The 16,401-nt window shown below is 37.5% G+C and overlaps 1 protein-coding gene across 9 annotated transcripts in view; it reads right to left on the bottom strand.

The window, feature by feature from the left end:
- The window catches only part of LOC125462962 (uncharacterized), a 59,088-nt gene that overhangs the window by 25,848 nt on the left and 16,839 nt on the right, over positions 1-16,401 (bottom strand). For 6 of the 9 annotated variants that reach the window (XM_059653393.1, XM_048553513.2, XM_059653392.1 and 3 more), the window contains 7 exons: positions 15,337-15,477; positions 13,761-13,901; positions 12,184-12,324; positions 10,608-10,748; positions 9,030-9,170; positions 7,439-7,582; positions 471-567 (listed from right to left, as the gene is read on the bottom strand). In XM_059653393.1, coding sequence (XP_059509376.1) covers positions 471-567; positions 7,439-7,582; positions 9,030-9,170; positions 10,608-10,748; positions 12,184-12,324; positions 13,761-13,901; positions 15,337-15,477 — 946 coding nt within the window. The remainder of the gene's footprint in view (positions 1-470; positions 568-7,438; positions 7,583-9,029; positions 9,171-10,607; positions 10,749-12,183; positions 12,325-13,760; positions 13,902-15,336; positions 15,478-16,401) is intronic. The other 3 variants (XM_059653396.1, XM_059653398.1, XM_059653397.1) reach the window with 1 other exon arrangement.

The following is a 16,401-nucleotide window of genomic DNA, read 5'->3' as shown; positions in this document are numbered from 1 at the left end:
ACCTGTGCTTCCAACATTAGGAGCAGTTGGCTTTGATTTGTTGGCAGCTCTTGAAGGCACTCTCTACACCACCAGCAATTTCAATTCTGTGGGAAGCTCATCAGAGGCTACTCAAATGCTCATTGATTTGATTCCATATGGAATCGTCAAAGGTAATAGTCCACTGGTAGCTGAGACCCGGTTAACCTGATAAAATCCAGTCATACAGTCATTATGGCACTTAAAAAGGTCATTTGACTGTTAAGACCCTGCTGTCTCTCTGTCAAATAATCCAGTTAATGCTATGCACCCACCTCATTCCCATGACCTATACATCTAACTATATTCTGTCATTAACATGTCTACCCATACATACATCCATTAACTTGCACTTGCCATCACATGCAGTCTCAGTAAATCACAATGCTAATTGCCATTAGGCTATTCCTGATCAATTATTTAAATCTGTAATTCTGTGAGTTAATGCTTACCCGGTATTGCAGTGGCAAGTTGCTATCTTTCCAAATGTTTGTCCACTAACAATGCAATAACCATTTTCTAATTCCTTCAGAGGACCACAATCTTCAGCTGTGTAAAACATGGAAATATTTTAAACATCATTTCAATGTTTCCACTGACCCCAGTAACATGAAGCAACTCTCAGCAGTACCGTGTTTACTTCAATGCCAAGAGCATCCGGAATAAGGTGGGTGAACTCGCAGCATGGGTTGGTACCTGGGACTTTGATGTTGTGGCCATTTCAGAGACATGGATACAGCAGGGAAAGAATGGTTGTTGCAGGTTCTGGGGTTTAGATGTTTCAGTAAGATCAGGGAAGGTGTTAAAAGACGGAGGGGTGTGGCACTGTTAGTCAAGGACAGTATTGTGGTGGCAGAAAGGACGTTTGCTGATGTATCGTCTACTGAGGTAGTATGGGCTGAGGTTAGAAACAAGAAAGGAGAGGTCACTCTGTTGGGAGTTTTCTACAGGCCTAAGAAAAGTTCTGGAGATGTAGAGGAAAGGATTGCAAAGATGATTCTGGATAGGAGCGAAAGTAACAGGGTAGTTGTTATGGGGGACTTTAACTTTCCAAATATTGACTGGAAAAGCTATAGTTGGAGTATATTAGATGGGTCAGTTTTTGTATAATGTGTGCAGGAGGGTTTCCTGGCACAGTATATAGATAGGCCAACAAGAGGTGAGGTCACATTGGATTTGGTACTGAATAATGAACCAGGCCAGGTGTTAGATTTGGAGGTAGGTGAGCACTTTGGTGATAGTGACCACAATTCAGTTACACTTAATTTAGCAGTGGAAAGGGATAGGTGTATACCACAGAGCAAGTGTTATAGCTGGGGGAAAGGCAATTATGAGGCAATTAGGCAAGATTTAGGAAGCATAGGGTGGGGAAGGACACTGCAGGGGCTGGGCACAATTGAAATGTGGAGCTTGTTCAAGGAACAGCTACTGTGTGTCCTTGATAAGTGTGTACCTGCCAGGCAGGGAGGAAGTGGTCGAGCGAGGGAACCGTGGTTTACTAAAGAAGTTGAATCTCTTGTCAAGAGGAAGAAGGAGTCTTATGTAAAGATGAGGCTTAAAGGCTCAGTTAGGGTGCTTGAGAGTTACAAGTTAACCAGGAAGAATTAAAGAGGGAGCTAAGAAGAGCCAGGAAGGGACATGAGAAGTCTTTGGCAAGTAGGATAAAGGAAAACCCTAAAGCTTTCTATAGTTATGTCAAGAATAAAAGAATGACTAGAGTAAGATTAGGGATAGTCAAGGGCACTGGTGGGAAGTTGTGCGTGGAGTCCGAAGAGATAGGAGAGGTGCTCAATGAATATTCTTCATCAGTATTCACACATGAAAAAGACAATGTTGTCCAGAAGAATAATGAGATACAGGCAATTAGACTAGACAGGATAGAGGTTCGTAAGGAGAAGGTGTTAGCAATTCTGGAAAGTGTGAAAATAAATAAGTCCCCTGGGCCAGATGGGATTTATCTAGGATTCTCTGGGAAGTTAGGGAGGAGATTGCAGAGCGTTTGGCTTTGATCTTCATGTCGTCATTGTCTACAGGAATAGTGCCAGAAGACTGGAGGATAGCAAATGTGGTTCCCCTGTTCAAGAAGGGGAGTAGAGACAACCCTGGTAATTATAGACCAGTGAGCCTTACCTCAGTTGTTGGTAAAGTGTTGGAAAAGGTTATAAGGGATAGGATTTATAATCATCTAAAAAAGAATAAATTCGCTAGGGATAGTCAATACTGTTTTGTGAAGGGTAGGTCATGCCTCACAAACCTTATTGAGTTCTTTGAGAAAGGCGACCAAACAGGTGGATGAGGGTAAAGCGGCTGATGTGGTATATATGGATTTCAGTAAAGTGTTTGATAAGCTTCCCCACAGTTGGCTATTGCAGAAAATGTGCATGCATGGGATTGAGGATGATTTAGCAGTTTGCATCAGAAATTGGCTAGCTGTAAGAAGACAGAGGGAGGTGGTTGATGGGAAATGTTCATTCAGTTACTCGTGGTGTACCACAGGGATCTGTTTTGGGGCCACTGCTGTTTGTCATTTTTATAAATGACCTAGATGAGGGTGTAGAAGGATGGGTTAGTAAATTTGCTGATGACGCTAAAGTTGGTGGAGTTGCCCATAGTGTGGAAGGATGTTGCAGGTTACAGAGGGACATAGATAAGCTGCAGAGCTGGGCTGAGAGGTAACAAATGGAGTTTAATGTGGAAAAGTGTAAGGTGATTCACTTTGGATAATTTGCCTGGCTAATGGTAAGCTTCTTGGTAGTGTGGATGAGCAGACAGATCTCGGTGTCCATATGCATAGATCCCTGAAAGTTGCCACCCAGGCTGATAGGGTTGTTAAGAAGGCATACAGTGTGTTAGGTTTTATTGGTAGAGGGATTGAGTTTTGGAGCCATGAGACCATGTTGCAGTTGTACAAAAGTCTGGTGCGGCTGAACTTGGAGTATTGCATACTAGTTCTGTTCACTGCATTATAGGAAGGATGTGGAAGCATTGGAAAGAGTGCAGAAGAGATTTACCAGGATGTTACCTGGTATGGAGAGAAGGTCTTATGAGGAAAGGCTGAGGGACTTGAGGCTGTTTTCGTTAGAGAGAAGAAGGTTAAGAGGCAACTTAATTGAGGCATACAAGATGATCAAAGAATTAGATAGGGTGGACAGGGAGAGTCTTTTTCCTCAGATGTTGAAGGCTAGCACGAGGAGACGTGGCTTTAAATTGAGGGGTGATAGATATAGGACAGAAGTCAGTGGTAGGTTCTTTACTCAGAGAGTAGTAAGGGCGTGGAATGCCCTGCCTGCAACAGTAGTAGACTTGCCAAATTTAAGGGCATTTAACTGGTCATTGGATAAACATATGGGTGATAATGTAATAGTGCAGGTTAGGCGGACTTCAGATTGGTTTCACAGGCCGGCACAACATCGAGGGCCGAAGGTCCTGTACTGCACTGTAATGTTCTATGTTCTATGTTCAAAATGAGTTATTCTTATAGAATTTGAAACATTAATATATAATATAAATAGAAACTAAGTTGGACTCGACAATTGAATATCACAATTTAAATTGAATGAATTTTACGTGTTTGTGAAATTATAATTTTTGGCTGTATTTTATGCACGACTGAGTTAATTAATGCTGCCCTTTAGGAAGAGCAGCCGTGCATTTATTTTGCAGTTTACATTACCTGAGGATGTTTCTGAAAGCGTCACAGTGAATTGAATGTTATGAAGTATATTTGGTATTCTGATATAGAGAAACAATGCAGTATAATTGCACAAATAGCCATGCAAAAATATAAACTGATAATTTGTGTTCTTTTGTGACACTGGTTAACAGATAAGTGTTGGTCAAGGCAGCAAAGTAACACTCAGCTTCGTACAGTGCCATAGCACTTTTTTACAGTCTCCTGGTAGGGCTAATGCTCAAGGTCTCATTCAAACAACAACACCTCCAATAATGTAACTCTCCCACAGGACAACACTGAATTATCAGATTAATGTCATACACTCAGGCTTCTGAGCGCAATTCAAATCTCAGATCTTCTGATTCAGAATTAAGAATGTGGAGCTAGAGCTGAGCACACACCCAATACTTAAATCTGGGAACATGCATAAAGTAGTCTTAAATTAATAAAGAATGTATACACCACAAGTTGATGATCACATTAACATAAAAAGGAACTAGCCTTTGAACTGCTTTATAGATTCAGGCATGTAATACTTGCCTCAAAAATCTAGGTTGTTGTCATTTTTGCAACATTACAAAAATAAATTTGTTACTAGTGGTGTGCCACAAGGATCTGTTTTGGGGCCACTGCTGTTTGTCATTTTTATAAATGACCTAGATGAGGGTGTAGAAGGATGGGTTAGTAAATTTGCTGATGACGCTAAACTTGGTGGAGTTGTCCATAGTACAGAAGGATGTTGCAGGTTACAGAGGGACATAGATAAGGAAAATTTAAAAGAGAAGCAGTGAGAAGTTATATTGATATGCATACTTAGGCACGCAACTCACCAATGCCTCTGACCAAGTGAAATTGGCTTGACAAACAATAAAAAATTTGGAGTGCTGTCATTCCAATTATAACCTGGCAAACATGTGTAGGAAACCACTCAGTCCACAGAAAAACTTTGCTGAACAAGATACTGATCCAGTGGGACAGCAGATTTGACAAACAGAGGTTTTTGGCACTGACTTGCAAAGATCACAATTACTTTACTATTTATACTATTTATAATATAAATTATCATAATAGTAGTAAAATATTGACTATAAATTTTCAATGTTCATCATTTGATTTTAATATCTGAGACCTTCATGCACTAAAGTTGCTTTTAAACAAAAAGGAGAAAACATTGACTTAAGATCAGAGCATTGATCACCTGATGAAGTTGTGAACACAGAGAGATAAAGAAGGACAGTTCGAGACAAAATTAACATTTTTTCAAATGGCACTGAAACTCCATCAAGCCTGAAGAACCTCTCATCCTCTGTTTTTGCGTTACACCTTTCTAGAAGTTTCATATATTAGGATGAAAATTGCCTCTAGCTTATGTGGCTCAGTGTTTAGCAATACTGCCTCACAGCATCAGGGATCTGGGTTAAATTCCACCCTCAGGTGACTATCTGCATTGAGTTTGCAGGTTCTCCCTGTGTCTGCGTGTGTTTTCTCCAGGTGCTCCAGTTTCCTCGCACAGTTCAAAGATGTGCAGGCTAGGTGGATTGGCCATGCTAAATTGCCCATAGTGTTCAGGGATGTGTGGGTTATAGGGGGATGGGCCTGGGTGGAATGCTCGGAGTGTCAATATGGACTTGTTGGGCCGAAGGACCTGTTCCCACACTGTAGGGATCCTTTGATTATGCTGCTTGAAAAAAACAATGACACCAAGCATAGAGATACACAAGTAAACTGTATTGCAGGAAAACAGATTTTGGACAGGGGCAGAGGTAGAACATGGATTTGTAACCGCATAATTTGGAAAGCTTGCTCTTTCTTCCTCCATATTTTCTTCTTATCCTCTCAAAGATGAGCAAAAAGAGTAAAAGCAAATCAGAGAAAAAACAATTTCCTGGGAAATCAAGGGTTCAAAAAATTTTTCTATTGCTTAGAATAGCAGCCATCACCTCGACATAGTGGTCTTAGGTTCAAATCTCACAACTCAAGATTTAGACTGCATTTATTTTATTATTCCTTTGTACTAGACATCTTCCTTCTTAAACTGTGTGTTTATGTGTGTATTTAATGTTACATCTTATTGGAGCTCCTGGGGATAGTAAATTATTAAATTTCTTATATTCTCATTCAAGAAACCTTGTAATTTGCCCCTTAACTTCACCAAAGGCTAGAATTTAATAGCAGTGTGATGTAGTTACTTGTTTAAAAGAAATAAAATATTACTGAGGGGCATTTAAAAGAGTGAGACAATTCAAACATTCTCAACCATTTGTAATAATATATGAAATGGTTAAACAATCTTATCCTTTAACGCATTAATTACCATCTATAAAGAACATTTCCTGTACAAATAAGCAGGTACAATAATACAGTAGCAATATAAAAGTATGGATTAATAATCCAGGTTCAGAAGTTCAAATCTCACCAGACCAGTTGCAAATTTAAATTAAGTATATTTGGAATAAACAGTGGAACTAATACATGTGATGGTACAATACAGACTGTCAGAATAATCTAACAGGCTCACTATAATTCTTTTCGGAAGGGAACCTGTCAGGTCTAGCCTGTATTTGACTTCAGGTCACTGCACTGTACTTGACTTTAAAACCACTGCAGATGCTGTAAGTCAGAGACAAAAATAGAAATTTCAGGTCTGACAGCATCAGTGGAGAGAAATCAGAGTTAATGTTTCTGTTCAGGTCACCTTTCCTCAGATACATATTAATAATTTTGCTCATAAATGTAAGGGGCATGTTCAAAATGTTTGTATATTGTTTTCATTTTGAAATTTGAGTTCTAAGCATTAGATAAATGGATTTATATTTCAGTTCTGTGAAGGAGAGCTGCTTTCAAAGGTTGAAAACAGTGGGGTCAAGACAGCCTTTTCAAGAAAGTAATTGGCATTGGTTAAATGACTTGATGAGCTATGTGGGTGTTAATTGATGGTGTGCTTACGAAGTTGAATTTTTATAACATACAGAAAAAACATTATCAGGGTCCATTAGCAGATCAAGGACACAAGACTAAAAATCATATCAGCAGAAGGGCAGTTTTTTTAGTTGTGGAAATTTCCAAGCTGTGAGAGCTTTTAGAAATCTCAAGGCAATTGGAACTGAAGAGAAATCTTCAGGCTGTCACATCTAAGAAAAAGGTTTAAGCTATCTCATTAGTCCATTAATGGGACAGAAAGAAGTCAGTAAAGTAAGAATTTTGAATTAAGATCAGAGTGGGATACTGGGATAGAGTGTCTGTAAAGGACATTGCTGGGAAAGGAGCTGAATCTTCCTTCTCTGTCTGTCACAGAAAGATCTTCCAAAATCTAATGAATTATATCTGTGTTTTTCCATTATATTGTGTTTTAACTTTAATATTCTTTTGTGAAACGTTTATCAGCAATCTTGTATGAATACATTCAGCAACCAAATTGTAAAAATAAGAATTATGTTCTATAAAACGAGGTTTCACACCGTGTTCAGTCTTAGCCAGTATTGCCATCAGATGGGATAGTAACAAGAGTAGGAAATGAATAATGCACAAGATGCCAGAATTGAAAGAACACAGAATTCTCAGAGGGATAGAAGGCTGGATGATGATATAGAAATGAAATTGTCTAAACTATGCAGAGATTTGAACAGAAGGAAATTTTAAAACGTGGGTGGACTGGGAAACAATGTAGATTAGCAAATATAAGGAGAATGGAAAAACAGAACAGGCATACGCTGCCCACTGAATTCAAATAACATAATGAATACTCACAGCCAACCAATGATCCAGACACATGGTTTGTCTCTGCACCATCTGTAGTAAGGATGCTAGTCTGAGCTGCTGTCTTATATACTGTATTCATTGTCGATGTGACAGTAGAAGGAATAGAAGGTGGGTCTTTATATTCAGGAACAGCTATAACACATGACACACAATTGCTGTGGTTTAGTTTTTCATTCAATTGAGTGATTATAATTGCAACATTTTACAAACTGTGTTCAAACTATTCAGGAAAGAAACTTAACTTGTGCCAGTTTCTTCATTTTTCGTGAGTGGCCCAATGCAAACCTATTGTTCCAAAGCCCAAACAAAATTCAAACAGGAACTCATCTGCAAGAAAGCAACAGGCTATGTGTGGGCTCTGTGGGGGCAAGGTGATGGATGGGGACACCAATGATGATGCGAAGCAAACGGGTGATCTGAGCTCACAGTGTCTTTCATAGAAACATATTCCCTTCCTTTCTGTGGATGATCAGGTACTGCAGTTCCTATAAGGGTTCAGTGATTTGTTTGAATAAGAATAAGTTGCTGTTTACTCTTTGGAAGTTAAAACATTACAAAGCAGTCAGTTATTAATCTGGCTAATTGCAGAATGTGTAACATTTGGATTGATCTTAAGACAGATAAAATCATAAGAACATGTGGGTGTTGCAGAATATTTGCTCCAACTAATGCCCTCAGGTGCTCATACAATTATCCATTTGATCATTCTTCTTATTCCTGCTCTCTATGTATGTCCTGTCTAGATATCTTTACCTTAGATTTTAAACTATCATATTTCAGAACACTTTTTTTTTTCTTCATGTGTCTCAATTCACTAGTATCTTCTCAACTATTTTTATCAAGGGGGTTTGCATTACGGGCTTTAAAAATCTGTAACAAATGTCATAATCTATTAATTAGTTTTAAGTTATGGTATCTCTGTTAACTCAGAAAAAGTATTGCATCCAAATATATTGAAATTATTAAGCATATTTATGCAACAATAATGGATTCGTTATGCTCCAAACATTGAAACATATATAATATTAAAAGCTAACGCTTCAGATCTACGACTTACTCCACCTGCTTTAAAGGAATAGCTACCAGATTAAAGTAAGATGGAACGCATGTCTTAGGTCATTGATCAATTTCCTTTAGAACACCTAAGTACGGAAAATATTCACTGTCTAGCATTGGATATATTAGCCTTAAAAATTACAGTCAGGCTAAGTAGAGATGATGTCAGAGGACATTTCTTCAAAGAAAGGAGGCAGGAAAATCAGAACGCTCTCCCAAACATTTTGATATTAGGTCAACAACTGAAAATGCCTAAATTAAGATTGATCGTGGCTTGTCAGATAATGGCATCCAGTATTATGGTGCTACGAAAAATAGTTGGAGTAATGAATCAGGATGATCGCCTTCTAGTTCAGTAAAAAATCAGGACTTTGAGATGGAATGGCCCATTTACAGGTCTTATGGGTCTAAAGACTGAAAACAGAGAAAGGTTCCCAATGTACGTCAGCAGATATAAAGAGAATAATAAAACAGAATAGGCACATGCTGCCCATGAAATTCAAATGAAGCAATCAATACGCACAGCGTCGAAACGATGGAAATGATTGGCTTGCTGCACCATCTGTAGCGAGGGAGGGAATCAAGGCATCTGTTTCATTCATTGGGTCGATTGAGTTTGTGACAGCAGAAGGAATGGAACGCTGCTCTTCATGGTCAGGAAGAACTGGAAAACAAAGTCACATAGTTGCTCTGCTTTGATTTCTCATTCAATGAGTGATTAAAACACACAACTTTACAGACTGAGACCTGACATTTCAGGAAAGAAATTCAATTCATACTAGTTTTTTCACTTCTCACAAATGGCCCAATATGAAGCTATTGTCCCAAAACCCAAACAAAACTGGATCTAGAACTCATCAGCAGAAAAGCCCCATGCTGTGTGTGGGTTCTGTGGGGCCAAGGCGATGTTTGGGACACAGTCATATTGATGTTAGCTCACAGTGTCTCTGTGGAAAGATTCTTGCTTATCACAGAAATCAACCAAGGAACAATTTTCCGTCCTTTCTGTGGACAATCAGGTATTGTAGTTCTTTTTAAGGGCCCGGTTATTTGTGTGATAAGAATGTGATAATGTTCACTCTTTAGAAATTAAAATATTATGAAACAACTAGTTAATATTTTGGCTCAATTGCAGAATATATATTAGTTGTATAAATTTTATGATAAAATAATAAGACCATATGAATGTTACAAACTATTTAATCCACCTAAGATCCTCAGGTGCTCATGCAGGAACCTGTTTGATCATGCGTCTTGTTCCTGTTCTATATGTATGTCTGCCCTATGCATTTTTATGTTAAATATTTTATCTTTCATAATTCAGGTCATTTTCATTGATGTGACCCAGTTCACTAGTACCTTCAGGAATATTTTCATTACGCATATTTGTGTAAGGGTCATTAATACTCTGTAACAAACATCCTAATCTATTAATTATTTTTAACTAAAGAGATTTCTGTAGAGCTATTAAAAACATTGCATCCAGCATATTTATCGAGCAATAGCTAATTCATTATGCTCGTGACATTGAAATGTATGAAATAATAAAGGCTAAGACTTCAGAACTCACACTTACTCTATCTAATATTGAGGAATAGCTACCAGATTATAGTAAAATGGAACACATGCCTTAAGTGACTGATCCAATTTCCCTTAGGACACCTCAGTACAGACAGTGTAAACTGTCTAGAATTGGATGAATTAGCCTTAAAATTACAGTCAGACTATGTAGAGATGATGTCAGAAGGTATTTCTTCAAAGAAAGGAGACAGGAAATCCAGAACGCCCTTCCCAAGATGATATTGAGGCAAGGTCAATAATTGAAAATGCCTAAATTAAGATTGATCGCTTTTTGTTAGAAAATGGCATTCAGTATTCTGGGACTAAGAAAAATAGTTGGAGTCACTAATCAGGACAATTACCTTCTAGTTCAGTAAAAAATCAGGACTTTGAGATGGAATGGCCCATTTACAGGTCTTATGGGTCTAAAGACTGAAAACAGAGAAAGGTTCCCAATGTACGTCAGCAGATATAAAGAGAATAATAAAACAGAATAGGCACATGCTGCCCATGAAATTCAAATGAAGCAATCAATACGCACAGCGTCGAAACGATGGAAATGATTGGCTTGCTGCACCATCTGTAGCGAGGGAGGGAATCAAGGCATCTGTTTCATTCATTGGGTCGATTGAGTTTGTGACAGCAGAAGGAATGGAACGCTGCTCTTCATGGTCAGGAAGAACTGGTAAACAAAGTCACATAGTTGCTCTGCTTTGATTTCTCATTCAATGAGTGATTAAAACACACAACTTTACAGACTGAGACCCAACATTTCTGGAAAGAAATTCAATTCATACTAGTTTTTTCACTTCTCACAAATGGCCCAATATGAAGCTATTGTCCCAAAACCCAAACAATACTGGATCTAGAACTCATCAGCAGAAAAGCCCCATGCTGTGTGTGGGTTCTGTGGGGCCAAGGCAATGTTTGGGACACAGTCATATTGATGTTAGCTCACAGTGTCTCTGTGGAAAGATTCTTGCTTATCACAGAATCAACCAAGGAACAATTTTCCGTCCTTTCTGTGGACAATCAGGTATTGTAGTTCTTTTTAAGGGCCCGGTTATTTGTGTGATAAGAATGTGATAATGTTCACTCTTTAGAAATTAAAATATTATGAAACAACTAGTTAATATTTTGGCTCAATTGCAGAATATATATTAGTTGTATAAATTTTATGATAAAATAATAAGACCATATGAATGTTACAAACTATTTAATCCACCTAAGATCCTCAGGTGCTCATGCAGGAACCTGTTTGATCATGCGTCTTGTTTCTGTTCTATATGTATGTCTGCCCTATGCATTTTTATGTTAAATATTTTATCTTTCATAATTCAGGTCATTTTCATTGATGTGACCCAGTTCACAAGTACCTTCAGGAATATTTTCATTACGCATATTTGTGTAAGGGTCATTAATACTCTGTAACAAACATCCTAATCTATTAATTATTTTTAACTAAAGAGATTTCTGTAGAGCTATTAAAAACATTGCATCCAGCATATTTATCGAGCAATAGCTAATTCATTATGCTCGTGACATTGAAATGTATGAAATAATAAAGGCTAAGACTTCAGAACTCACACTTACTCTATCTAATATTGAGGAATAGCTACCAGATTAAAGTAAGATGGAACGCATGTCTTAGGTCATTGATCAATTTCCTTTAGAACACCTAAGTACGGACAATGTAAACTGTCTAGAATTGGATGAATTAGCCTTAAAATTACAGTCAGACTATGTAGAGATGATGTCAGAAGGTATTTCTTCAAAGAAAGGAGACAGGAAATCCAGAACGCCCTTCCCAAGATGATATTGAGGCAAGGTCAATAATTGAAAATGCCTAAATTAAGATTGATCGCTTTTTGTTAGAAAAGGGCATTCAGTATTATGGGACTAAGAAAAATAGTTGGAGTCACTAATCAGGACAATTACCTTCTAGTTCAGTAAAAAATCAGAACTTTGAGATTGAATGGCCCATTTACAGGTCTTATGGGTCTAAAGACTGAAAACAGAGAAAGGTTCCCAATGTACATCAGCAGATATAAAGAGAATAATAAAACAGAATAGGCACATGCTGCCCATGAAATTCAAATGAAGCAATCAATACGCACAGCGTCGAAACGGTGGAAATGATTGGCTTGCTGCACCATCTGTAGCGAGGGAGGGAATCAAGGCATCTGTTTCATTCATTGGGTCGATTGAGTTTGTGACAGCAGAAGGAATGGAACGCTGCTCTTCATGGTCAGGAAGAACTGGAAAACAAAGTCACATAGTTGCTCTGCTTTGATTTCTCATTCAATGAGTGATTAAAACACACAACTTTACAGACTGAGACCCAACATTTCAGGAAAGAAATTCAATTCATACTAGTTTTTTCACTTCTCACAAATGGCCCAATATGAAGCTATTGTCCCAAAACCCAAACAAAACTGGATCTAGAACTCATCAGCAGAAAAGCCCCATGCTGTGTGTGGGTTCTGTGGGGCCAAGGCGATGTTTGGGACACAGTCATATTGATGTTAGCTCACAGTGTCTCTGTGGAAAGATTCTTGCTTATCACAGAATCAACCAAGGAACAATTTTCCGTCCTTTCTGTGGACAATCAGGTATTGTAGTTCTTTTTAAGGGCCTGGTTATTTGTGTGATAAGAATGTGATAATGTTCACTCTTTAGAAATTAAAATATTATGAAACAACTAGTTAATATTTTGGCTCAATTGCAGAATGTATATTAGTTGTATAAATTTTATGATAAAATAATAAGACCATATGAATGTTACAAACTATTTAATCCACCTAAGATCCTCAGGTGCTCATGCAGGAACCTGTTTGATCATGCGTCTTGTTTCTGTTCTATATGTATGTCTGCCCTATGCATTTTTATGTTAAATATTTTATCTTTCATAATTCAGGTCATTTTCATTGATGTGACCCAGTTCACTAGTACCTTCAGGAATATTTTCATTACGCATATTTGTGTAAGGGTCATTAATACTCTGTAACAAACATCCTAATCTATTAATTATTTTTAACTAAAGAGATTTCTGTAGAGCTATTAAAAACATTGCATCCAGCATATTTATCGAGCAATAGCTAATTCATTATGCTCGTGACATTGAAATGTATGAAATAATAAAGGCTAAGACTTCAGAACTCACACTTACTCTATCTAATATTGAGGAATAGCTACCAGATTATAGTAAAATGGAACACATGCCTTAAGTGACTGATCCAATTTCCCTTAGGACACCTCAGTACAGACAGTGTAAACTGTCTAGAATTGGATGAATTAGCCTTAAAATTACAGTCAGACTATGTAGAGATGATGTCAGAAGGTATTTCTTCAAAGAAAGGAGACAGGAAATCCAGAACGCCCTTCCCAAGATGATATTGAGGCAAGGTCAATAATTGAAAATGCCTAAATTAAGATTGATCGCTTTTTGTTAGAAAATGGCATTCAGTATTCTGGGACTAAGAAAAATAGTTGGAGTCACTAATCAGGACAATTACCTTCTAGTTCAGTAAAAAATCAGGACTTTGAGATGGAATGGCCCATTTACAGGTCTTATGGGTCTAAAGACTGAAAACAGAGAAAGGTTCCCAATGTACGTCAGCAGATATAAAGAGAATAATAAAACAGAATAGGCACATGCTGCCCATGAAATTCAAATGAAGCAATCAATACGCACAGCGTCGAAACGATGGAAATGATTGGCTTGCTGCACCATCTGTAGCGAGGGAGGGAATCAAGGCATCTGTTCCATTCATTGGGTCGATTGAGTTTGTGACAGCAGAAGGAATGGAACGCTGCTCTTCATGGTCAGGAAGAACTGGTAAACAAAGTCACATAGTTGCTCTGCTTTGATTTCTCATTCAATGAGTGATTAAAACACACAACTTTACAGACTGAGACCCAACATTTCTGGAAAGAAATTCAATTCATACTAGTTTTTTCACTTCTCACAAATGGCCCAATATGAAGCTATTGTCCCAAAACCCAAACAATACTGGATCTAGAACTCATCAGCAGAAAAGCCCCATGCTGTGTGTGGGTTCTGTGGGGCCAAGGCAATGTTTGGGACACAGTCATATTGATGTTAGCTCACAGTGTCTCTGTGGAAAGATTCTTGCTTATCACAGAATCAACCAAGGAACAATTTTCCGTCCTTTCTGTGGACAATCAGGTATTGTAGTTCTTTTTAAGGGCCCGGTTATTTGTGTGATAAGAATGTGATAATGTTCACTCTTTAGAAATTAAAATATTATGAAACAACTAGTTAATATTTTGGCTCAATTGCAGAATATATATTAGTTGTATAAATTTTATGATAAAATAATAAGACCATATGAATGTTACAAACTATTTAATCCACCTAAGATCCTCAGGTGCTCATGCAGGAACCTGTTTGATCATGCGTCTTGTTTCTGTTCTATATGTATGTCTGCCCTATGCATTTTTATGTTAAATATTTTATCTTTCATAATTCAGGTCATTTTCATTGATGTGACCCAGTTCACAAGTACCTTCAGGAATATTTTCATTACGCATATTTGTGTAAGGGTCATTAATACTCTGTAACAAACATCCTAATCTATTAATTATTTTTAACTAAAGAGATTTCTGTAGAGCTATTAAAAACATTGCATCCAGCATATTTATCGAGCAATAGCTAATTCATTATGCTCGTGACATTGAAATGTATGAAATAATAAAGGCTAAGACTTCAGAACTCACACTTACTCTATCTAATATTGAGGAATAGCTACCAGATTAAAGTAAGATGGAACGCATGTCTTAGGTCATTGATCAATTTCCTTTAGAACACCTAAGTACGGACAATGTAAACTGTCTAGAATTGGATGAATTAGCCTTAAAATTACAGTCAGACTATGTAGAGATGATGTCAGAAGGTATTTCTTCAAAGAAAGGAGACAGGAAATCCAGAACGCCCTTCCCAAGATGATATTGAGGCAAGGTCAATAATTGAAAATGCCTAAATTAAGATTGATCGCTTTTTGTTAGAAAAGGGCATTCAGTATTATGGGACTAAGAAAAATAGTTGGAGTCACTAATCAGGACAATTACCTTCTAGTTCAGTAAAAAATCAGAACTTTGAGATTGAATGGCCCATTTACAGGTCTTATGGGTCTAAAGACTGAAAACAGAGAAAGGTTCCCAATGTACATCAGCAGATATAAAGAGAATAATAAAACAGAATAGGCACATGCTGCCCATGAAATTCAAATGAAGCAATCAATACGCACAGCGTCGAAACGGTGGAAATGATTGGCTTGCTGCACCATCTGTAGCGAGGGAGGGAATCAAGGCATCTGTTTCATTCATTGGGTCGATTGAGTTTGTGACAGCAGAAGGAATGGAACGCTGCTCTTCATGGTCAGGAAGAACTGGAAAACAAAGTCACATAGTTGCTCTGCTTTGATTTCTCATTCAATGAGTGATTAAAACACACAACTTTACAGACTGAGACCCAACATTTCAGGAAAGAAATTCAATTCATACTAGTTTTTTCACTTCTCACAAATGGCCCAATATGAAGCTATTGTCCCAAAACCCAAACAAAACTGGATCTAGAACTCATCAGCAGAAAAGCCCCATGCTGTGTGTGGGTTCTGTGGGGCCAAGGCGATGTTTGGGACACAGTCATATTGATGTTAGCTCACAGTGTCTCTGTGGAAAGATTCTTGCTTATCACAGAATCAACCAAGGAACAATTTTCCGTCCTTTCTGTGGACAATCAGGTATTGTAGTTCTTTTTAAGGGCCCGGTTATTTGTGTGATAAGAATGTGATAATGTTCACTCTTTAGAAATTAAAATATTATGAAACAACTAGTTAATATTTTGGCTCAATTGCAGAATGTATATTAGTTGTATAAATTTTATGATAAAATAATAAGACCATATGAATGTTACAAACTATTTAATCCACCTAAGATCCTCAGGTGCTCATGCAGGAACCTGTTTGATCATGCGTCTTGTTTCTGTTCTATATGTATGTCTGCCCTATGCATTTTTATGTTAAATATTTTATCTTTCATAATTCAGGTCATTTTCATTGATGTGACCCAGTTCACTAGTACCTTCAGGAATATTTTCATTACGCATATTTGTGTAAGGGTCATTAATACTCTGTAACAAACATCCTAATCTATTAATTATTTTTAACTAAAGAGATTTCTGTAGAGCTATTAAAAACATTGCATCCAGCATATTTATCGAGCAATAGCTAATTCATTATGCTCGTGACATTGAAATGTATGAAATAATAAAGGCTAAGACTTCAGAACTCACACTTACTCTATCTAATATT

The sequence above is a fragment of the Stegostoma tigrinum genome, chromosome 21 (assembly GCF_030684315.1).
Source record: "Stegostoma tigrinum isolate sSteTig4 chromosome 21, sSteTig4.hap1, whole genome shotgun sequence".
Classification (NCBI taxonomy): Eukaryota; Metazoa; Chordata; class Chondrichthyes; order Orectolobiformes; family Stegostomatidae; genus Stegostoma; species Stegostoma tigrinum.
Note: the sequence above shows the minus strand (reverse complement) of the source record. Positions and strands in the feature narration are given on the sequence as shown.